Raw genomic sequence first — 16,169 nt, 5'->3', positions numbered from 1 at the left:
TTGTGTGTATCCAGGCAGTCGACTTCAAAGCAGCAATTCCTAGTGTTTTCTGCACTTTGTCTTTTGGAAATCAATGCACTTTAATTTACGAACGCAAGTTTGCTCCTGACCTGGGGGAACATCCAACAACTGAACAACACGGTCTTAATTTTAATTTGGATATCCTGTCATTAAATCAAGCTGCCATGCACATAAATAAAGGGGGTAGAGAGTACGGTTCTTCAAAACCAAATATGTTTTCTAGGAACACTGATGTCACTTCCTGAGCTTATAAATATTAATCTGAATAAAAAAAAAAAATGCTTGCTCTCTATAAAAGCTCAATAAGAGATGTCAGGAAGCTGGTAGAGAAAAAAATAATACAGTAGAGCTACAGAAGGCACGGAAATCATGACAAAATGCCTTTTAGCTTCAGCTTTCACTGTTTATTAAGGCTAAAATAAAATGAGGATACAATCCAAGACCCTCATGAATTTGTGTAAGAAAAAAACAAACAAATCCTGTGTTGAATACTGATTCAGACACATGGTGTTTGATAATTGTATCAAAACTGCATTTTCATTACAAAATAGATAATCAGTTCATGAAGGTTATGTTGATGATGAGTTGGATGCAGCACAGCTTTGGGTTGTCCGGTTTATCTGTAGACAACTTTGATGCAGTACGTCTCCTCGTTCTTATCCTCCAGGTCGTTAATGAAGACGAGGATCTCCTCTGTACCAGCGCTCTGACTGGGAGCAAAACGCAGCCCGATGTTGTAGATTGCACCTCCCTCAATCTGTATTCACAAAATACACACACACACACACACACACACACACACACACACACACACACACACACACACACTGATTGTGAGATAAAGCTTCAAAATCCCAAGCTATAATTTAAAACGAAAAACTTTTTCAACAAGAAAAACAACAAAGTTAGGAGACTTTGAAACATGAAACAGATAAAATCTGTAGCAAATCCTCTGTTGCAGTTAATGATTTAAATGATTTAGCTAAAAGCAGCTTGTTGGGCCACAGAGAGCTGTACAGGTCTGTCTAAAAAAATGTGACCAAAGCATTTTAAATCTTCCGTTAAAAACGTTGAAGAAATGATTATTCCTTGACAGAGACACAATAAAAACCAGACTCTTAAGGTGTGTATAAAAACAATAAATTCACACACCTGCAGTCAGATATGAAAGAAACAACACATAGACAGCCAATTCATCATCATAATATTAGACTGTGATAATGCAGTTATTTATTCAATCATTCAATCAATCAATCAATCAATCAATCAACCAACCAATCAATAAATCAATTAGTCAATCTTCAGTCACTGCTTTATTATGATTCAAGTTTGACTTTATTTAAATAACTAATATGTTCACATTTTTAAAAAGCTGAATCAGCTCCATTTGTTCAAAACAAGTAAAAACTAAATAATAATTGGAAGTGTGGGCGGAGTCAGTCACACTTACTGTTGACTGTGTGAGTGTAAATCGGATTTAAAAACACACTTAAGCACATGCCTCTATTTTATACCCATGAGTTGGGGTGGAAAAACCAAAGACAACTTTTTTTTTTAAATAAAGGACTAATTCCTAGACATGATTTTAACCAGTAATGAATAAGCAGTAAAAGGTATCGCAGCCATGTTAGTTGCTTATCCAGACTTTTCTAAGTTTTTTACTGGACCTTCTCCCATTTTAGATGTTGTAGAGATTTCTTTAAGCAAACACCCCCCTCTATTCTTTTCTCTCTCTTTTCTCTCTGTGTATTATATCTAATCGCTGGCTAAGTCATTTTTCATTGTATTCTGGATTTATATAGTAATCTCCCCAAAACACGTGGCAATATTGATTTTTTTTTTTCAGCTCAGCATATAGTTTATGATGACACGGTTATTCGGTCTTGAAAGAGGAAAAATACAAAAACTAAAAAATTGACAAATAAACCCACAATAAGGCCATACAGTAGATTTGGGGAATAAAAATGGAAGCAGGGTTGACCAGTTGGAGCAATGGCTCTGGCTATTTCCTTTTTTTATGATTGTCACCATTTTATTATATAATGCATGATCCATAATTTTATTTTAGCACCATCTGCACAGTATTTCACACTGCCCAGATGTTTACAATCGGAGGCCATGAGACTCACTGAGCGCCTGAGCAGTTCAATAGAAGCAGTCAGTGATGAAATTAACATTTTCCTATTTGCAATTTTCTTCCTGGAAGAAAAGTAATGAGTTATCGTGCCCTGATTGTAAAGGCATTCAAGGGTTAAACAGATGTCTGGGTGACTTCTGAGTGCCGTAAAGTGCACGCTGCCTGTAAATGATGCTAACCCATCAACAATGCCTTACTTATAGCATTTAATGCTAACTGTGTCATCCTTTGGTACTGTATGTAGGGCACAGGTTTGAAAGTAATCACCATGCCTTCTCTCTGGAAAAACAAAAACAAACTCTATTTCAGAAGAGGTAAGGTATGGGCCACACACCAGCCTTAAATAACATTCTACGTAATCTCCAAAGCTTTTGGAGATTACAGCCTGGCTCAACGGAGGGGAAAACTGATAAGAGTTTAAACTTCAGCAATAAAGTGACTTTCCCCAAGTCATTTGTCTGATCCACATCCCCTGCTCCCTCCCTCAAGTTAACTTTATGAAAGGTAAGGTCCATTTTGTGCGACTGAGAAAAAAAAAAAAAGAGCGCCATATCTTTTTTCCATTTCCTTTCTTTATGAGATTCAGCAGTTTTCTTTGACCCATAACATTGCTTGGGGACTTAATGTTTACAGTAGTGACAGTGCTGATATGCTGCACATTATGAGGGCTTTTTGAAACTTGTAATCTTGGAATACAAATGCCATTGAAAAGCAAGCACAATAGACTATATACTTCTTGTCCCATGCACTTACACAAAATTCCTTTTGGCGAAACAACCACTGGACTAGTAGACACCCTCAATTTAAGATGAATAAAAAAAAAGACTCTTTTCTTACACTTCTTATTTCCTAATAGAAACTATTTACATGTAGTCTTTCTGCTACAGTCAAGGCCCATCACCATAACATGAAGTTTTCTGGAAAACTACTGGAAAGTTTTCACTGTGAAAAATCTAATCAGTACCGTATTTTCCGGACTATAAGCCGCTACTTTTTTTTCCCATGCTTTGAACCCCGCGTCTTAAACAAGGAAACGGCTAATTTATGGATTTTTCCTGGGTTTCACAAACTTCAAGCCAAAAAACTGAGCCCCATAACATTAGACCAATGAAATTGCTGAACGGGTTTCATGAAATTCTTTATATCAAATCAGATGTGCTCCCACTGCATCGGGCCACACCACATCATAAATATGAATGAGGTTCCTCTGATGTTTGACCTGCCGCTCACTCGGACTGTCTACAGGAAATGCGAATCATTCGTCATGCTGAAAACAACCGGACATGAAAAAACGCACTTCACCTGTGTTCTGAGCTGCACGGCATCGGGAGAAAAACTTCACCAATGGTGATTTTTAAATGCACGACGATGCCAAGAGAAACTCCCGAGAAAAATAGTTGTGAAAGGAAGGAGGAAGACAGTGAACAATGACTTTCTTGGTAGGCTACTGTTTAGATACAAGCCGTGTAACAGACACTGTCTTTCGTTAAAGTCTGTGTAAAGTTCATTAGTTTCAGTGTAGACACCTGCGGCTTATAGACAGGTGCGGCGTATTTATGTTTAAAATACAAATCTTTGTCAGATTCAGTGGGTGCGGCTTATATTTGGGTGCGCTTAATAGTCCGGAAATGATGGTAATCAGTAACAGATTGATCCTGATCATGATCAGGGGGATCGATAACCTCTTCTGATAACACTAGAAGCAAGGATAGAATACACCCTGGATGGAATTGCCAGATCATCATAGGCCAAGATTAACACATAGAAGAATTTCCCACAGACAATCCACTGGGAGGGTGGGATTTAGGGGAGGAACCCAGAGGAAGCACACATAGACATAGGAAATTCAGAATATGCAAAATTGCACACAGTTACCCAAGGTCAAGATTAAACTGACAACCTGTCAATCAAATAAGCCTCAGCCTTAAGCTCAAGATAACATCCTGGTCCTTAAGTCGTAACTCATAGCTAGTACAAAGACACATCCTACCATGGAACTACTCTATGCAAGCAATTAGCAAGCAGAACTTCATGTCATTGGGATTGAAAAAAGGGCTGGTTTCTACCTCTTCCAAGTCTAGTCCTTCTTGTAGGCAGAGTTTATAATCTGTGCCTGAAGTAAGTAACACAGTAAGGAAGTTATTCAAAATTACTAAAATATTTCAAGATATTTGTCCTTGATCATGTTTGGACTAATTTCAGAATCAATCCTGCTGGTTCCACTGATAATTTCATGTAAATCCTCCAAACCCTCAACCACATGTTCTTGCAAAATCATACTTATAGACAAGTGGAAGACAGACAACACGAAAATGTCACCCCCTCCCCCACACGGTAATAGAGACATAAAAACTACAAAATAAGAATCTAAACAATTAGAAATAATGAAAATTATCAATTATTATTATTTTTTTAGTTTGTTTGAAATATTGAATTATGAAGCAAATTTCTACAGGGTGTCCCAAAAACACGGAAAACATGCATAACAAAGATCATTCAACAAAATGCACCTGATTTGAAATTACTTCCATAAATCCAATAGTGCTTACGTGAATGCATCTTGAATGAAAGAGACTGTCTGTTTACAAAAAACTGAAATCGTGTGTACAGTAGGTTTTGTATATAAAGTTACATTTTGCAATGTATGGAGACCTATGGGATGCCCGGTGGATATTTTTTACTAATTTCATGCTTGAAATGTTCTCATTTAGTTGAAAAAAAATGTTGCTTACTTCAAGTGTTTATCTACCAAATAGAATGATAACTTTATGCAATAGTAAACATTTCTACAAATAGGTTCAATGGTCATATTTTCTTACCATAATAATATCATAATAAGAAATATACAGTATAAATAACCTTATATAACCTTTCCTAAGAAACAGGTTTTTATATTTATCATGAGTTACTTATTCAAGTGTTTAGAAGCTGCTTTAGGGAAATACCCAGTATGGACAAAATACACTTTCCCAAACTGTTACCATAAAGTTGGAGGTACAGTAATCCCGCAGTTACCGCAATTCGAACTCTCGCCCCCGGTTTATCGAGGAATTGCATTTGCCGCATATCTAATTTGTTTCGCAGATTTTCCCGGTCTCTCGCGGATAGCACGATAGACCAAAAAACTTATAGGAAATTGTTTTCAAGGAGTTTTATGTTGAAATTATTAAAATTATGAATAAAAATATAATTATTAATTATAAAATGAAGTAAAATGTTAATATAGTACAGTAATGTATACATAAAATAACATTTTTGGGGTGGCGTCTGTTTATCGTGGGCGGTTTTGGAACTTAAAGCGATAAAAGGGGGATTACTGTATACTGTTACTGTTTTTGAATGCAGTAACATTACATTTTCCCTTCACTTGAACTAGGAGAAATGAAACTGTTTAATCATGACAATGTCCCTGTGCACAAAACAAACTCCATGGTGATATGGTTTACATGGGCTGAGTAAAAAAAAAAAAAAGTAAGTGGCCTGCTGTAGAGCTCCGTCCTCAAGCCTATTGAGCACCTTTGGAATAAAGTGGAATGCTGACTACACCCCAGACCTCCTCACACTACATCAGTACCTGACTTTACTAACACCTTTGTGGCTGAATGAGCAGAAATCTCCACAAACACACTTCAAAATCTAGTGCCAGAAGAACTGACTGTATTATAACAGCAAATGTAGGCCTTAAATGTGGAATGGGATATGAAAACTTATGGTCAGATGTCCACAAACATTCATCATCTAGTGTTCCGTATATACAGACCCTTATTTCAGTGTCTTCCCAAAGCTAACATTAAACACTAAACTAGAATGCCTGAATGATCTTAGCTTTCTAAACTGACAGTAAAATGATATGGAAGCACACACTCCTTAATGTCTGGATTTTGGTGGTCCACATCCTTTATTTCTGCTCTCATTTACAGCAGCATCGGGCAGACAAAGAGCCTTTGTTAAATACTACAGAAAGTTTAGCTTTTACCCTTAACAAGTTAGTGCTTCATGGAAGAAGCCTCCTAACGATTCACAGTTTTTAGTTTGCAGCTATACATGGGGCTGAAGAATGAAATCCCTGAGCATGGGTTGTTTAATGTGAAGCGCTTTATCTAACCTGAAACGTTTCCTCTTTGAACTGCAGTAGGTCTGGATGGTCCGAGCTCAGCCTGAATCCTCTGTTGGAAAGATATGGATTGGTAAAGCCAATCTTCTTATTGCTGCCTCGTCCACCCCCTACAGGCACTTGGATCTCAAAGGCCTGCAGATGTGATTCAACACACAAAAGTAGAGTTCACAGTGTTCTTGTTAACATGCATTAGCTTTGAAAAAGAAAAGGCTTGGTATTGCAAATCTTCAGCTTCCTCCACCCCCTCAAAACGTTTTATATGTCATGTTTTCTGGCAGAGGAGGCTAAAAAGCATAAGGAAGCTATACAGATCTATACAATAGGATAAAGGAAAACGGTGTTCCCCCGATGACAGGCAAAGGGAGAGCGAGAGACAGAGTATCGGTAATAGTACGATGTGAATAGTCCACACAAAGCGAGATCTATAAAGAAAGGCAAACATTTGAAAGAAAACTAACAAAAAAAATGAAACGATAATGAGCAAGAAATTGAGTCAGAAAGGAAGCTAGTTGAATTAAAGTAGCATTTAACATCTAAAAATACCCCATTTTTACTCAAGTTGATCTAAAAGCATGTTTCCTCTCTGCTATATTCCATAAGATGCTCTGTGACACACAGGCAGAAAAAGTGACCACCCTAAAGAGCATTTCTGTCCCGCATTGCTTACATTGTCCCCATCTGTCCTTTATGTGAATGGTGCCATTACTTCTTGCAAATTAAAAAGAACATTAGGTGTCACTTAACCAACACATCCACAGTTTAAGTCAAAGGCATATGGACTCCCCAGGGTCAAGCTAATCCAAATGTGATGTATGTCTTTAAAGTGTTAAGACGTAAAGGACAATCCAAGTGCATCTAATGGAAATGATGTAACAGCTAAAAGCCACTGTTTCTGTGGCTAAAAAAAAAAAAGTAAAAAATTTGAGTCAGTAAATACAAAATTTTAGATTTTCCAATCAGTACTTTCCTAAACAAAAAAGGTGTGTCAGTATAAAAATGCAACATATTACACAACAGACTGCTTTTCAGACAAAACAAAAAAAAAAAAAAAAAGAGATTGTTGGCTGTCACGGACTAGCTGCAAAGAACAAAAGCAAGTGTGACAGAAAAGTAGAGGAGGAACTGTGGCAGATTCTCCAAAATGTTTACCAGCTAATTTCCTTATAAAACTGCACAAAATCCCCAAGACTACTGATGCATTTTTTAAAAGCCAACGCTTGTCACAACAAATAGTGACTTTTTGTTTTGTTTTGTCTACTGCTGCCTACTGTTTTTTTTAAATGGTAGAACTCTATTTGGGGAAAAAAAAAAATCACAAGTTTTTGAAGGTTTTTTGCTTCGCAGCATTCTGTACCGACTTTGGGAGACAACACAAGTTTGTGAAGTATCTGGATAGAGAACTTGTCACTTAGTGTTGGAGAAAAATGTCAGAATCAATCCATGTTTTTATTTTACGTCATACTTTTTCTGTAGCTGAATCTTGAATGGAGATCTGTTAGACATGTTGGGTATATAGGGACTTAGGTTATTCAGTTTCTTGTCAGAACCACTAGACCACTATCTTTTAATACTTAATGCAATGCTTGGGGTATATAACATGCATGCTTGTTTATTTAATTTATTTATCTGACTTCCTGAAACACCCATCACTAACAAATCTATTGATTTGTGACCTGTGACATCCTGTGCAAAAAAAGTAAAATATCAAGGAAATAAAGGATAAAAGTTGATGATAAAGACATGCCAAGTTTCGAACATAAAGAAGCCATTACCCGTGATATAACAGGCTGCCTGCAAGTGAGGCACAGGAGCCAGGATGCCACCAGCTGCTTTGTGTCCACATCCACTACGTTAAGGTACCGAAAGCAGCTCCCGGAATGCAGAGCTTTCACTCCAAGCCTAATGTCCTGCACACCCAGAGCAGGGAGGGCGAACACTTCGTCTGGGTCCACCTGGCCAACACACATACATACTGTGTATATATATATATATATATATATATATATATATATATATATATATATATATATATATATATATATATAATTTCCATAAAACCTTTTTTCGAATATTTCCTTATAAAGCAATACTGTAAAGAATAAGTAACAAATGCATATACATTTTACATTTTAAACATCCAGTTTACTGTGGTGAAAAAAAGGTTGTTATTTTCTAATAACTGAACCCATAAGCCCATAATAAGCCCATATATTGGTCTTGTCATTTTAGTTCTTGTGGTTGTCGACTTTCCAAGTCGACAATTAAGACTATTTCATTCTTTGAAATGAGTTGTAAACTATTTATTAAACTTTTATTTGTTGTACTGAAATCATATAAAAGCACATATTGGATACATTTGACTTTGAGATTTAAGATATTTCCTCTTTTTCCCCCGGGGATACATATACATAAAACTCTCCATATCCCTAATCTTAAAATATCACTTATTATATGTCATGTTTGGAGTTGTGTGCATCATTAAATCTTTTTTTTTAGTGCTAATAACTTCATTTATTAATATACATTTTACACTGCGTGTGTGCCTACGGTTACATTTTTGCATATTACAGGTCCCATGGTAGCAAAATTATTTTCTACTTCATCAGGAATTAAAGTGTTATTCATATCAAAGCACTTTGGGTAGCTTCTCTAACAACACAGGAAATGGCTCTTTCTTGTGTAATGCTCCACATGACCATTGTATTTACTGTTATGTTGTAAATAGGGAGCTTTCAAGATTTCTGATTGTCTCTAATTAATAAGTAGGATTATATAAATGTATATGGCTACATATTTATTTATATTTACTAATCAGAAATGGATTGTATTATAATACCAGATAACAATAATTAAAAAAACATGGAATAATAGATTCGCTAATTGTTTCTGTACGGCAGAACAACTGTGATTAGGGATGAATCAATTCAGTAAGTGATTGTTATAGTGAATATTGTTTGTGTATTTATCTGTTTATTTCTATCTCACATCACTGCGCACGCTGGTTCGTACTGACAGATTGAATATATATTTAAAAAAAAGAACAATAAAACTAGTATTAGTATTGTGTGTTTACTGATGTGTTGCCTTTGTTTCTGGTTTAAATGTTTTAATTTCATCTTTCGCTTGTCTCATTTGATCAATTTAAAAATGTAAGGGTCAAGTAAGAAATTTCTATCATGATATCTTTCAGTAATGACTAACTAAATATAGTAAATTGTTCACTATATGGACAAAAGTTTGTGGACACCTAACCATAAGATTTGTACTGTATGCGCTTTTTGAATGTCACATTGTACATTTTGTCCCATTTGCTGCAATTATAACCTCCACTCTCCAAGAAAGGTCTTTTAGAGTGAAGTTGCAGAGATTTGAGCTCATTCAGCCACAAAAGTGTTAGTAAAGCCAGGCATTGATGTAGGGTAAAAAGTCCTGAGGTAAAATCAGTCACCAATTCATCCTAAATGTGTTCAATAGGGTTAAGGTCAGAGCTCTATAGCAGACCACTCAAGATCTTCCACTCCAACCCATGTAAATCATATATCAATGCTGGAACATGGTTTGGACTCCTAGATCAAGTGAAGGGAAAATTTAATGCGACCACATTTAGAATCAGAATCAGAAATTATTTATTGGCCAAGTGTGTTGACACACACAAGGAATTTGGTTCCTGCCGTTAGTGACTTTCAGAAGTACAGACATAAATAACACTACATTAGTAGAGAAATTCTATGCAATCGCCTGCCTCCATCTTTGTGGTAAGAGTTTGGGAAAGAACCATATGTGGCTTAAAAAGTCAGGTGTCCTAATACTTTTTTCTAAGCAGTGTATCTAATGTTTCCTATTATAAGATTGGCCATTAATATAAAAAATAAATATAACATTACTGTATTTATATACTGATTTTTATTAAGCTGAATTAGTCTCTGTTCTTTAGGCAGATACCATTTTTTTTTCAAATTTTAAGCATTAAATTTATGAAGCAAAATTATCTGCTAACAGAATAACAAAAACGTTAAATAGTAAATTAAGTAAATCTCTTGAGATTGTCTTAATAATGTCATACTGTATTAGGTTTATTGTAATCTTATAATAGGAACTACTAGATAAATACTAGGTAAATACTTCTAATCAAAATATTTTCATTAATGCTTTTGTAGCTCGAGATAAATAACGGCAGATCGGATAGACTTGCTTTTGTCCTTTGACTCTATGAATTTGCCGTGTTTACCTGTAGCTCCAGAGGGTGGGAAGTGTAGCACTTGACTTTGCGGATACTCTGTGTGCCACGTAGTACAAGGGAGTTCCAGCTGAGTGTACCACACACACAGCTAATGTCCATTTTCTGCAGGTAATGCATGTACACCTGCCATGTTTGAACAGGAGAGGCCAACCAGGGATCACTAACACACACACACACACACACACACACACATTGATTTTACATTTGGATGTGCAAGGTCAGGGACACTAAATAATTATAACAAATTTTAATAAGACACGCACATTTTAGAGGTTTAACGGTAAACATATTCGTCCTGAACAGGGATACAGGGCTTTTGGTCTGTAATCCCTTTTGCGTGCAGAAAATTTAAATGCAAAATTCAGAGTAATCAGAGTTAAAATCTAAATTCCCTCAGGAACGTATTAAGCGGCGGACCGCAAGTTTGTTTAGTCTCCACCTCGCATTTTGCATTTTTTTAATTGTTATTTTTAAACTTGAAACATATAGAACAATGCCAGGGGTCTAAAAAAGAAACTTTTAGAGTTAACGCAGTGTCACCGTGGCTACTCAACCCGTACCGGAAATACGATTTGTTTTGTCACTGCCTGGTTAGCAGCTAACACTAGCACTATGGATTCTTTAACATTTTATGTCCATCTTAAAACATTACACACATATCGAGGGAGTGAATAAATGAAGGATAGAAGGAATGAAGAGATTTCTTAAAATATGCTGAAATAAGTAGAACAGTGAAATAGATCATATTTTTAGAAAATGGTATATAAAATGTAAAACACACATTTACATACGCATCTGTATTACCCAATGGGGTCTAACAAATCTAAACTATTAACTTTTTTCATTTATTTAATTTCATTTAAAAAGTGTATTGCATTAATTTTATTCAAAATTTTTCTTTAAATGTTATAAAATATTACGTTATATATTATTTAACCAAGCAGACATTTTATTTGGAATTGTTTTAAAAATGTAAACTGTTGATGTTCAGAAATAAATAAACTGTGTATATAAAAACAATTTACACAAACTGTGACTTAAACAATGAGGTACGTATCAAACTGTGAATTTTGTGTACCGTTACACCCCTAATATATATTATATATAATATATAAACATTTGTATATAATATACAAAAGTATTGAGACACCTAACATTTCCAGGCATACTGAATGTGGTTCCTTCACAAACTGTTACCACACAGTTGGAGGCACACAGTCTACTGCACTAGATTTTTCCTGTAACCTAAACTAGGAGACCTAGGATGACAATGTACCTGTGCACAAAGCAAACTCCATTAAGATATGATTTGCATGGGTTCTTAAATGGGATGCAATAAAGCCCTGATCCCAACCCTATTAAACACATTTGGAATAAACTAGAATGCTTGACTGCACCCCAGGCCTCCACACCCAACATCAGTATATCACTTGTGACTGAATCAACACAAACCACACATCAAATTCAAATCAAATAACTTCCCAGAGATGTGTAGGCTACTATAATAGCAAGCAGGGACTAAATGGGAAAAGGGGTGTTAAAAAAGCCGAAACGAATGGTCAGGTGTCTACAAGATTTCCTCTATAAAATATATATAGGGGCTGTTTTATATGTAATAAGTGCCCTGACCCTCCATTCATTTTGAACTTTTTTCCTATATTTGCTATAGTTTTTAGACATAAACCTCTTATAAATTCCTTATGCTTTTTTTTATGCTTGCGTTTTTTGCACGGCTTCCAAAGAAATTCTATACAATTGTGGGTCTGTGGGAAAGATACACATGGCTGGAAAAATCAGATGTCCCAATACTTTTGTGTCTATGGTTCATGTACAGTACAGTAAAATGCCATCATTAAAAATGTATTCAGACTTCAGCATATATATCAGTTTCATTTTGTATTTCCCCTTTTCCATCTTTAAATTGACTTCAAGTGCATAGAAGTCACATTGTTATTATTATTATTATTATTATTATTATATGGTTTGTCCCGATGCTGTTTATTCTATTTACCTGACTGAGAAATGCCTGTCTCTGACTGTGATAAATAAATGGATATTGCAACATGATGCAATCAGACAGTAAATGCGAAACCTTGATTAAGCAAATGACATTAATCACACAAGCAGAGATTAATCAAGGAGGCAGCAGCTACACGCAGGCATGCCTTCTCGCACACATGCACACGTACACAAACCCACGTGTACACACTCGAAGCTGAAGAGAAACGACACGTACTTGAACACGGTGATGACGAATGTCTTAATCTGTGGACTGGGAGCCCCAGGCACTTTCAGATAAATGTCCTGAGGTTCTCCTGGATCCTGCGGTGCATTCAGACATAGTAATCAGCTTACTTATTTGACTAATTTAGTCACCAATTACAAGAATATGAGAACAGAGCATTTCAGCAGAGCCGTTTTAATGAACATCATTAGAGCACCGGATATTGGTGTATTAATAACGTCTCCGATGCGGTCGGTTGATCAGACTGTAAGACAAGGTGGGATTGGCTCACCGTGGCGATGATGTTGCAGATTACATTGGGGTCGCTGCAACGCACCTGGAGCCTGGAACAAGTATCTATGTGTGAGTGTGTGTGGTGTGTGAGAGAGAGGGGAAACAGAGGACAAATGTAGTCTTTAGATCAGTGGTGGTGAACAGGACAGCACTGTGTAAATGTGTACATGTTCGAGAGGGAGTCGCAAACAGGGAGGGAAGGCAACAAAGAAGTGTGTGTATGTGTGTGTGTGTGGTAACACTTGTAAGGTTGATAATGAGCAACACCTGGTGTGTTGGGTTCAGCAGGAGGCAGCCGGATGGCTTTTTTAAAAAAGGTGAGCTCAGGCTGATAGAAGCGAAAGGTCTGGTCGACTATGTGGGGAGTCGGCTCCACTCTCACTTGGCAGATGGCCAGCGGCTGACTGTCCGCTGCCCGGAAAAACACCTGTGCAACGAGCAGAAGCAGAACAGGTCAAAAAAACCTCCCCTCGGGACATGTACAGAACATTTACTGCTTATTCACTAATTCTGAACTGAATTCCTGTTGAAGTTTTGAAATCAAACATAACATCATACCTTCATTTCATTGCTATATTATCTCTGTCATGCAGCAAACACAATCAAATTTCAGCTCTCTGTAGCACACTGTATTAAAAGAGGTAGTATCAAAAGGTTTCGAGACTAATGGTACTATACTGACCACGTGCGTTACCTCGTCTGTAATTTCATCATGGACAGCAAAAGTGAAAGTGAAATTCTGCATGAAACTGGGCAAATCTGCCATAGAGACATTTGACATGACATACGTTTGACATACGCCAATTCTGCAAGGAGTAAATCGAGGTGTTTTGAGTGGCACGCGTGCTTCAAGAGCGGAAGAACATCACTGGGATACGACAAGAGATCAGGAAGAACTTCAAAGAGCTAAACCCCTGAAACTGACAAACAACATGTGCCTGATGATTGCCAGGAAACGTGCCACTTGATCCCACTTCCGCACCTACCCTACCCTACCAGATATTACTTTTGAGAACTTTTGGGATCCAACGCAAATCGTGGAAGGTGCTTGACCCGCTTCAACAAAAAAAACTTCCAGGACATATTCCAGAAGAAGGAACGCTGGGAGCACTGTATAGCTGTGCAAGGGTACTATTTTGAAGGTGATGGTGTGTTAAATAAAGTCCTAGAGCTAGTTTTAAAACTTTTTGATACCACCCCATAGATCCTTAATAACTCCTTAAAGTGCTTGTTCTGATATGTTTGATAGATCATACACAGAAAGCACACTGTATTGAGATAAGATACCTTTATTCGTCCCACAGTGGGGAAATTACTCTGTTATAGCAGCAAAGAAAAAGAAATGTGCAAATATGTAAAAAAAAATAATAAAGTAGAACCATAATACAGTATACACACAAAAGAATGTATAAATACAAAAGAAGAAAAAGAGACCACAAGTAAGTAGTTACGCTATTAAACATATTGCACACAGGTAATATTGCACGGTTTTAAATTATTGTTATTGCACGTGTTAATGAAAGAAAAAAAAAAAAAAAATTAATCTGAGTTGTCCAAGGACACAAGAATCACCACACAATTGTTGTCAATTCCTGCATCTTGGATTTGAAAATAAATTGCCCATTGGTTCCAAATCTTCCTGTTTTCTCTAAGATTAAACTAGATCAATCTAATCTCACCCTAATCTCAATTTAATGACACATTTGTTTCTAAGCAGATATCCGTTTGCTTTAGTCTAGTGAGACCTTACACAAATTAGGAACTGTTAACATCCTTGTGTAGTGTATAACGACTTTTGTAAAGACTCGCACCACGTTTTTGGTCAATACAATAAGTCTAGAGATGAATGAGCTTCTCAGCAGAACTGATCTATGATTCTAACACACCTAGCTGGAATTTATAACAATGTTTCTATAGTAACAACTCAATCAGGGACTGGTGAATAGTGGTTGTTCAACATAAACTCATCTCAGTGTTATTTAATAAAAAATGAAAAAAAAAAACTACTCCTGTTCATATAAAGTGTTTTGTTTATAGATTTAACATATACAGAAGGAGTCTTCAGTGTCAGTTGGTCTTTTAAAGTAATGAAATCATCAAAAAACTCTTAAATTCAATTGTATTTGTACTGTATAGCGCTTTTTACAATGGACATTGTCTCACAGCAGCTTTACACAGATTAAGAGATTATGAGGTTATATAAAAGGATGTGTATGTGTAGTTATAAAATAATATTGTCTACAACATTGCCTTATAATTGATTATCCCTGATACACGCACCAAGACTGTGGCAAGAAAATGCTCCCTGAGATGGTATGAGAAAGAAACCTTGAGAGGAACCAGACTCAAAAGGTAACCCCTATCATATCTGGGTGGCACTGAATGTTCATTCATTGTAATTACATTGTTGAGGTTTGTAGTAATAGGTGCGTAAATGTAGAACTATTAATGCAAACTGTCCTAAACCACTGTAGTGGACTGTTTATATTATTTACAGTCCTCAAAGTTTTTGAGTTGCTCAGCTGCTTCATGGACTCTTCTGTTTTTGTCATTTAAAAAAAAGCCAGTGATGAAACATCATATGTATTATTTCGAAATTCGAAACACAAATGAATGCTTCTCTTTAACAATGCAAAACATTGAATGCAGTAAATGGTTAAAAAAAAAATAACACAAAGTATTGTGTATTAATAAAATAATAATTGTAATGATTTTGCATTAATTAATCATCTTGTAATGATTCTGGTAAGTTCACTCCAGCCAATCAGTCAGAAATGCTTAACGGGAAATGTGGGCCCAATTTTGCAGAGAAGTGTTGCTGCTGTGATGAAACTGTCTGCAACTGACACACTGAAGCCTCAACCCTCTGAAGTCACACTTAATAGCCAGAAATAACAAGAGGCTTGTTAAATCAATCATTTCTGTCATAGCTCACAGAAATCCAGCAGAAATATCTGGTGAAGGAGCAAATTCACTTTCACTTGTCCTTAATTTTAGGTTTTTAAACAGAAGAAGGAGTCCTACAGTTTACAGATTTCAAATGTATGATCATTTTCTGATCAGTTAATATTCTAAAAAAAAAACTCAAAAGCTATAGATCTGATCTCAATTTAAAATGGCATTTCATCACCAACTA

General features: G+C 36.2%; 1 protein-coding gene across 4 annotated transcripts in view; it reads right to left on the bottom strand.

The window, feature by feature from the left end:
• Positions 1 to 403: 403 nt before the first annotated feature.
• Positions 404 to 16,169, bottom strand: part of nphp4 (nephronophthisis 4) — a 203,524-nt gene continuing 187,758 nt past the window's right edge. For 3 of the 4 annotated variants that reach the window (XM_046871942.1, XM_046871945.1, XM_046871944.1), the window contains 7 exons: positions 13,301 to 13,460; positions 13,032 to 13,096; positions 12,752 to 12,837; positions 10,504 to 10,675; positions 8,048 to 8,227; positions 6,264 to 6,407; positions 404 to 778 (listed from right to left, as the gene is read on the bottom strand). In XM_046871942.1, coding sequence (XP_046727898.1) covers positions 638 to 778; positions 6,264 to 6,407; positions 8,048 to 8,227; positions 10,504 to 10,675; positions 12,752 to 12,837; positions 13,032 to 13,096; positions 13,301 to 13,460 — 948 coding nt within the window. In that variant the 3' untranslated portion in view covers positions 404 to 637. Of the gene's footprint in view, positions 779 to 6,263; positions 6,408 to 8,047; positions 8,248 to 10,503; positions 10,676 to 12,751; positions 12,838 to 13,031; positions 13,097 to 13,300; positions 13,461 to 16,169 lie in introns of those variants that run through there. The other variant, XR_006928342.1, reaches the window with a different exon arrangement.

Source organism: Silurus meridionalis, chromosome 17 (assembly GCF_014805685.1).
Source record: "Silurus meridionalis isolate SWU-2019-XX chromosome 17, ASM1480568v1, whole genome shotgun sequence".
NCBI lineage: Eukaryota > Metazoa > Chordata > Actinopteri > Siluriformes > Siluridae > Silurus > Silurus meridionalis.
Note: the sequence above shows the minus strand (reverse complement) of the source record. Positions and strands in the feature narration are given on the sequence as shown.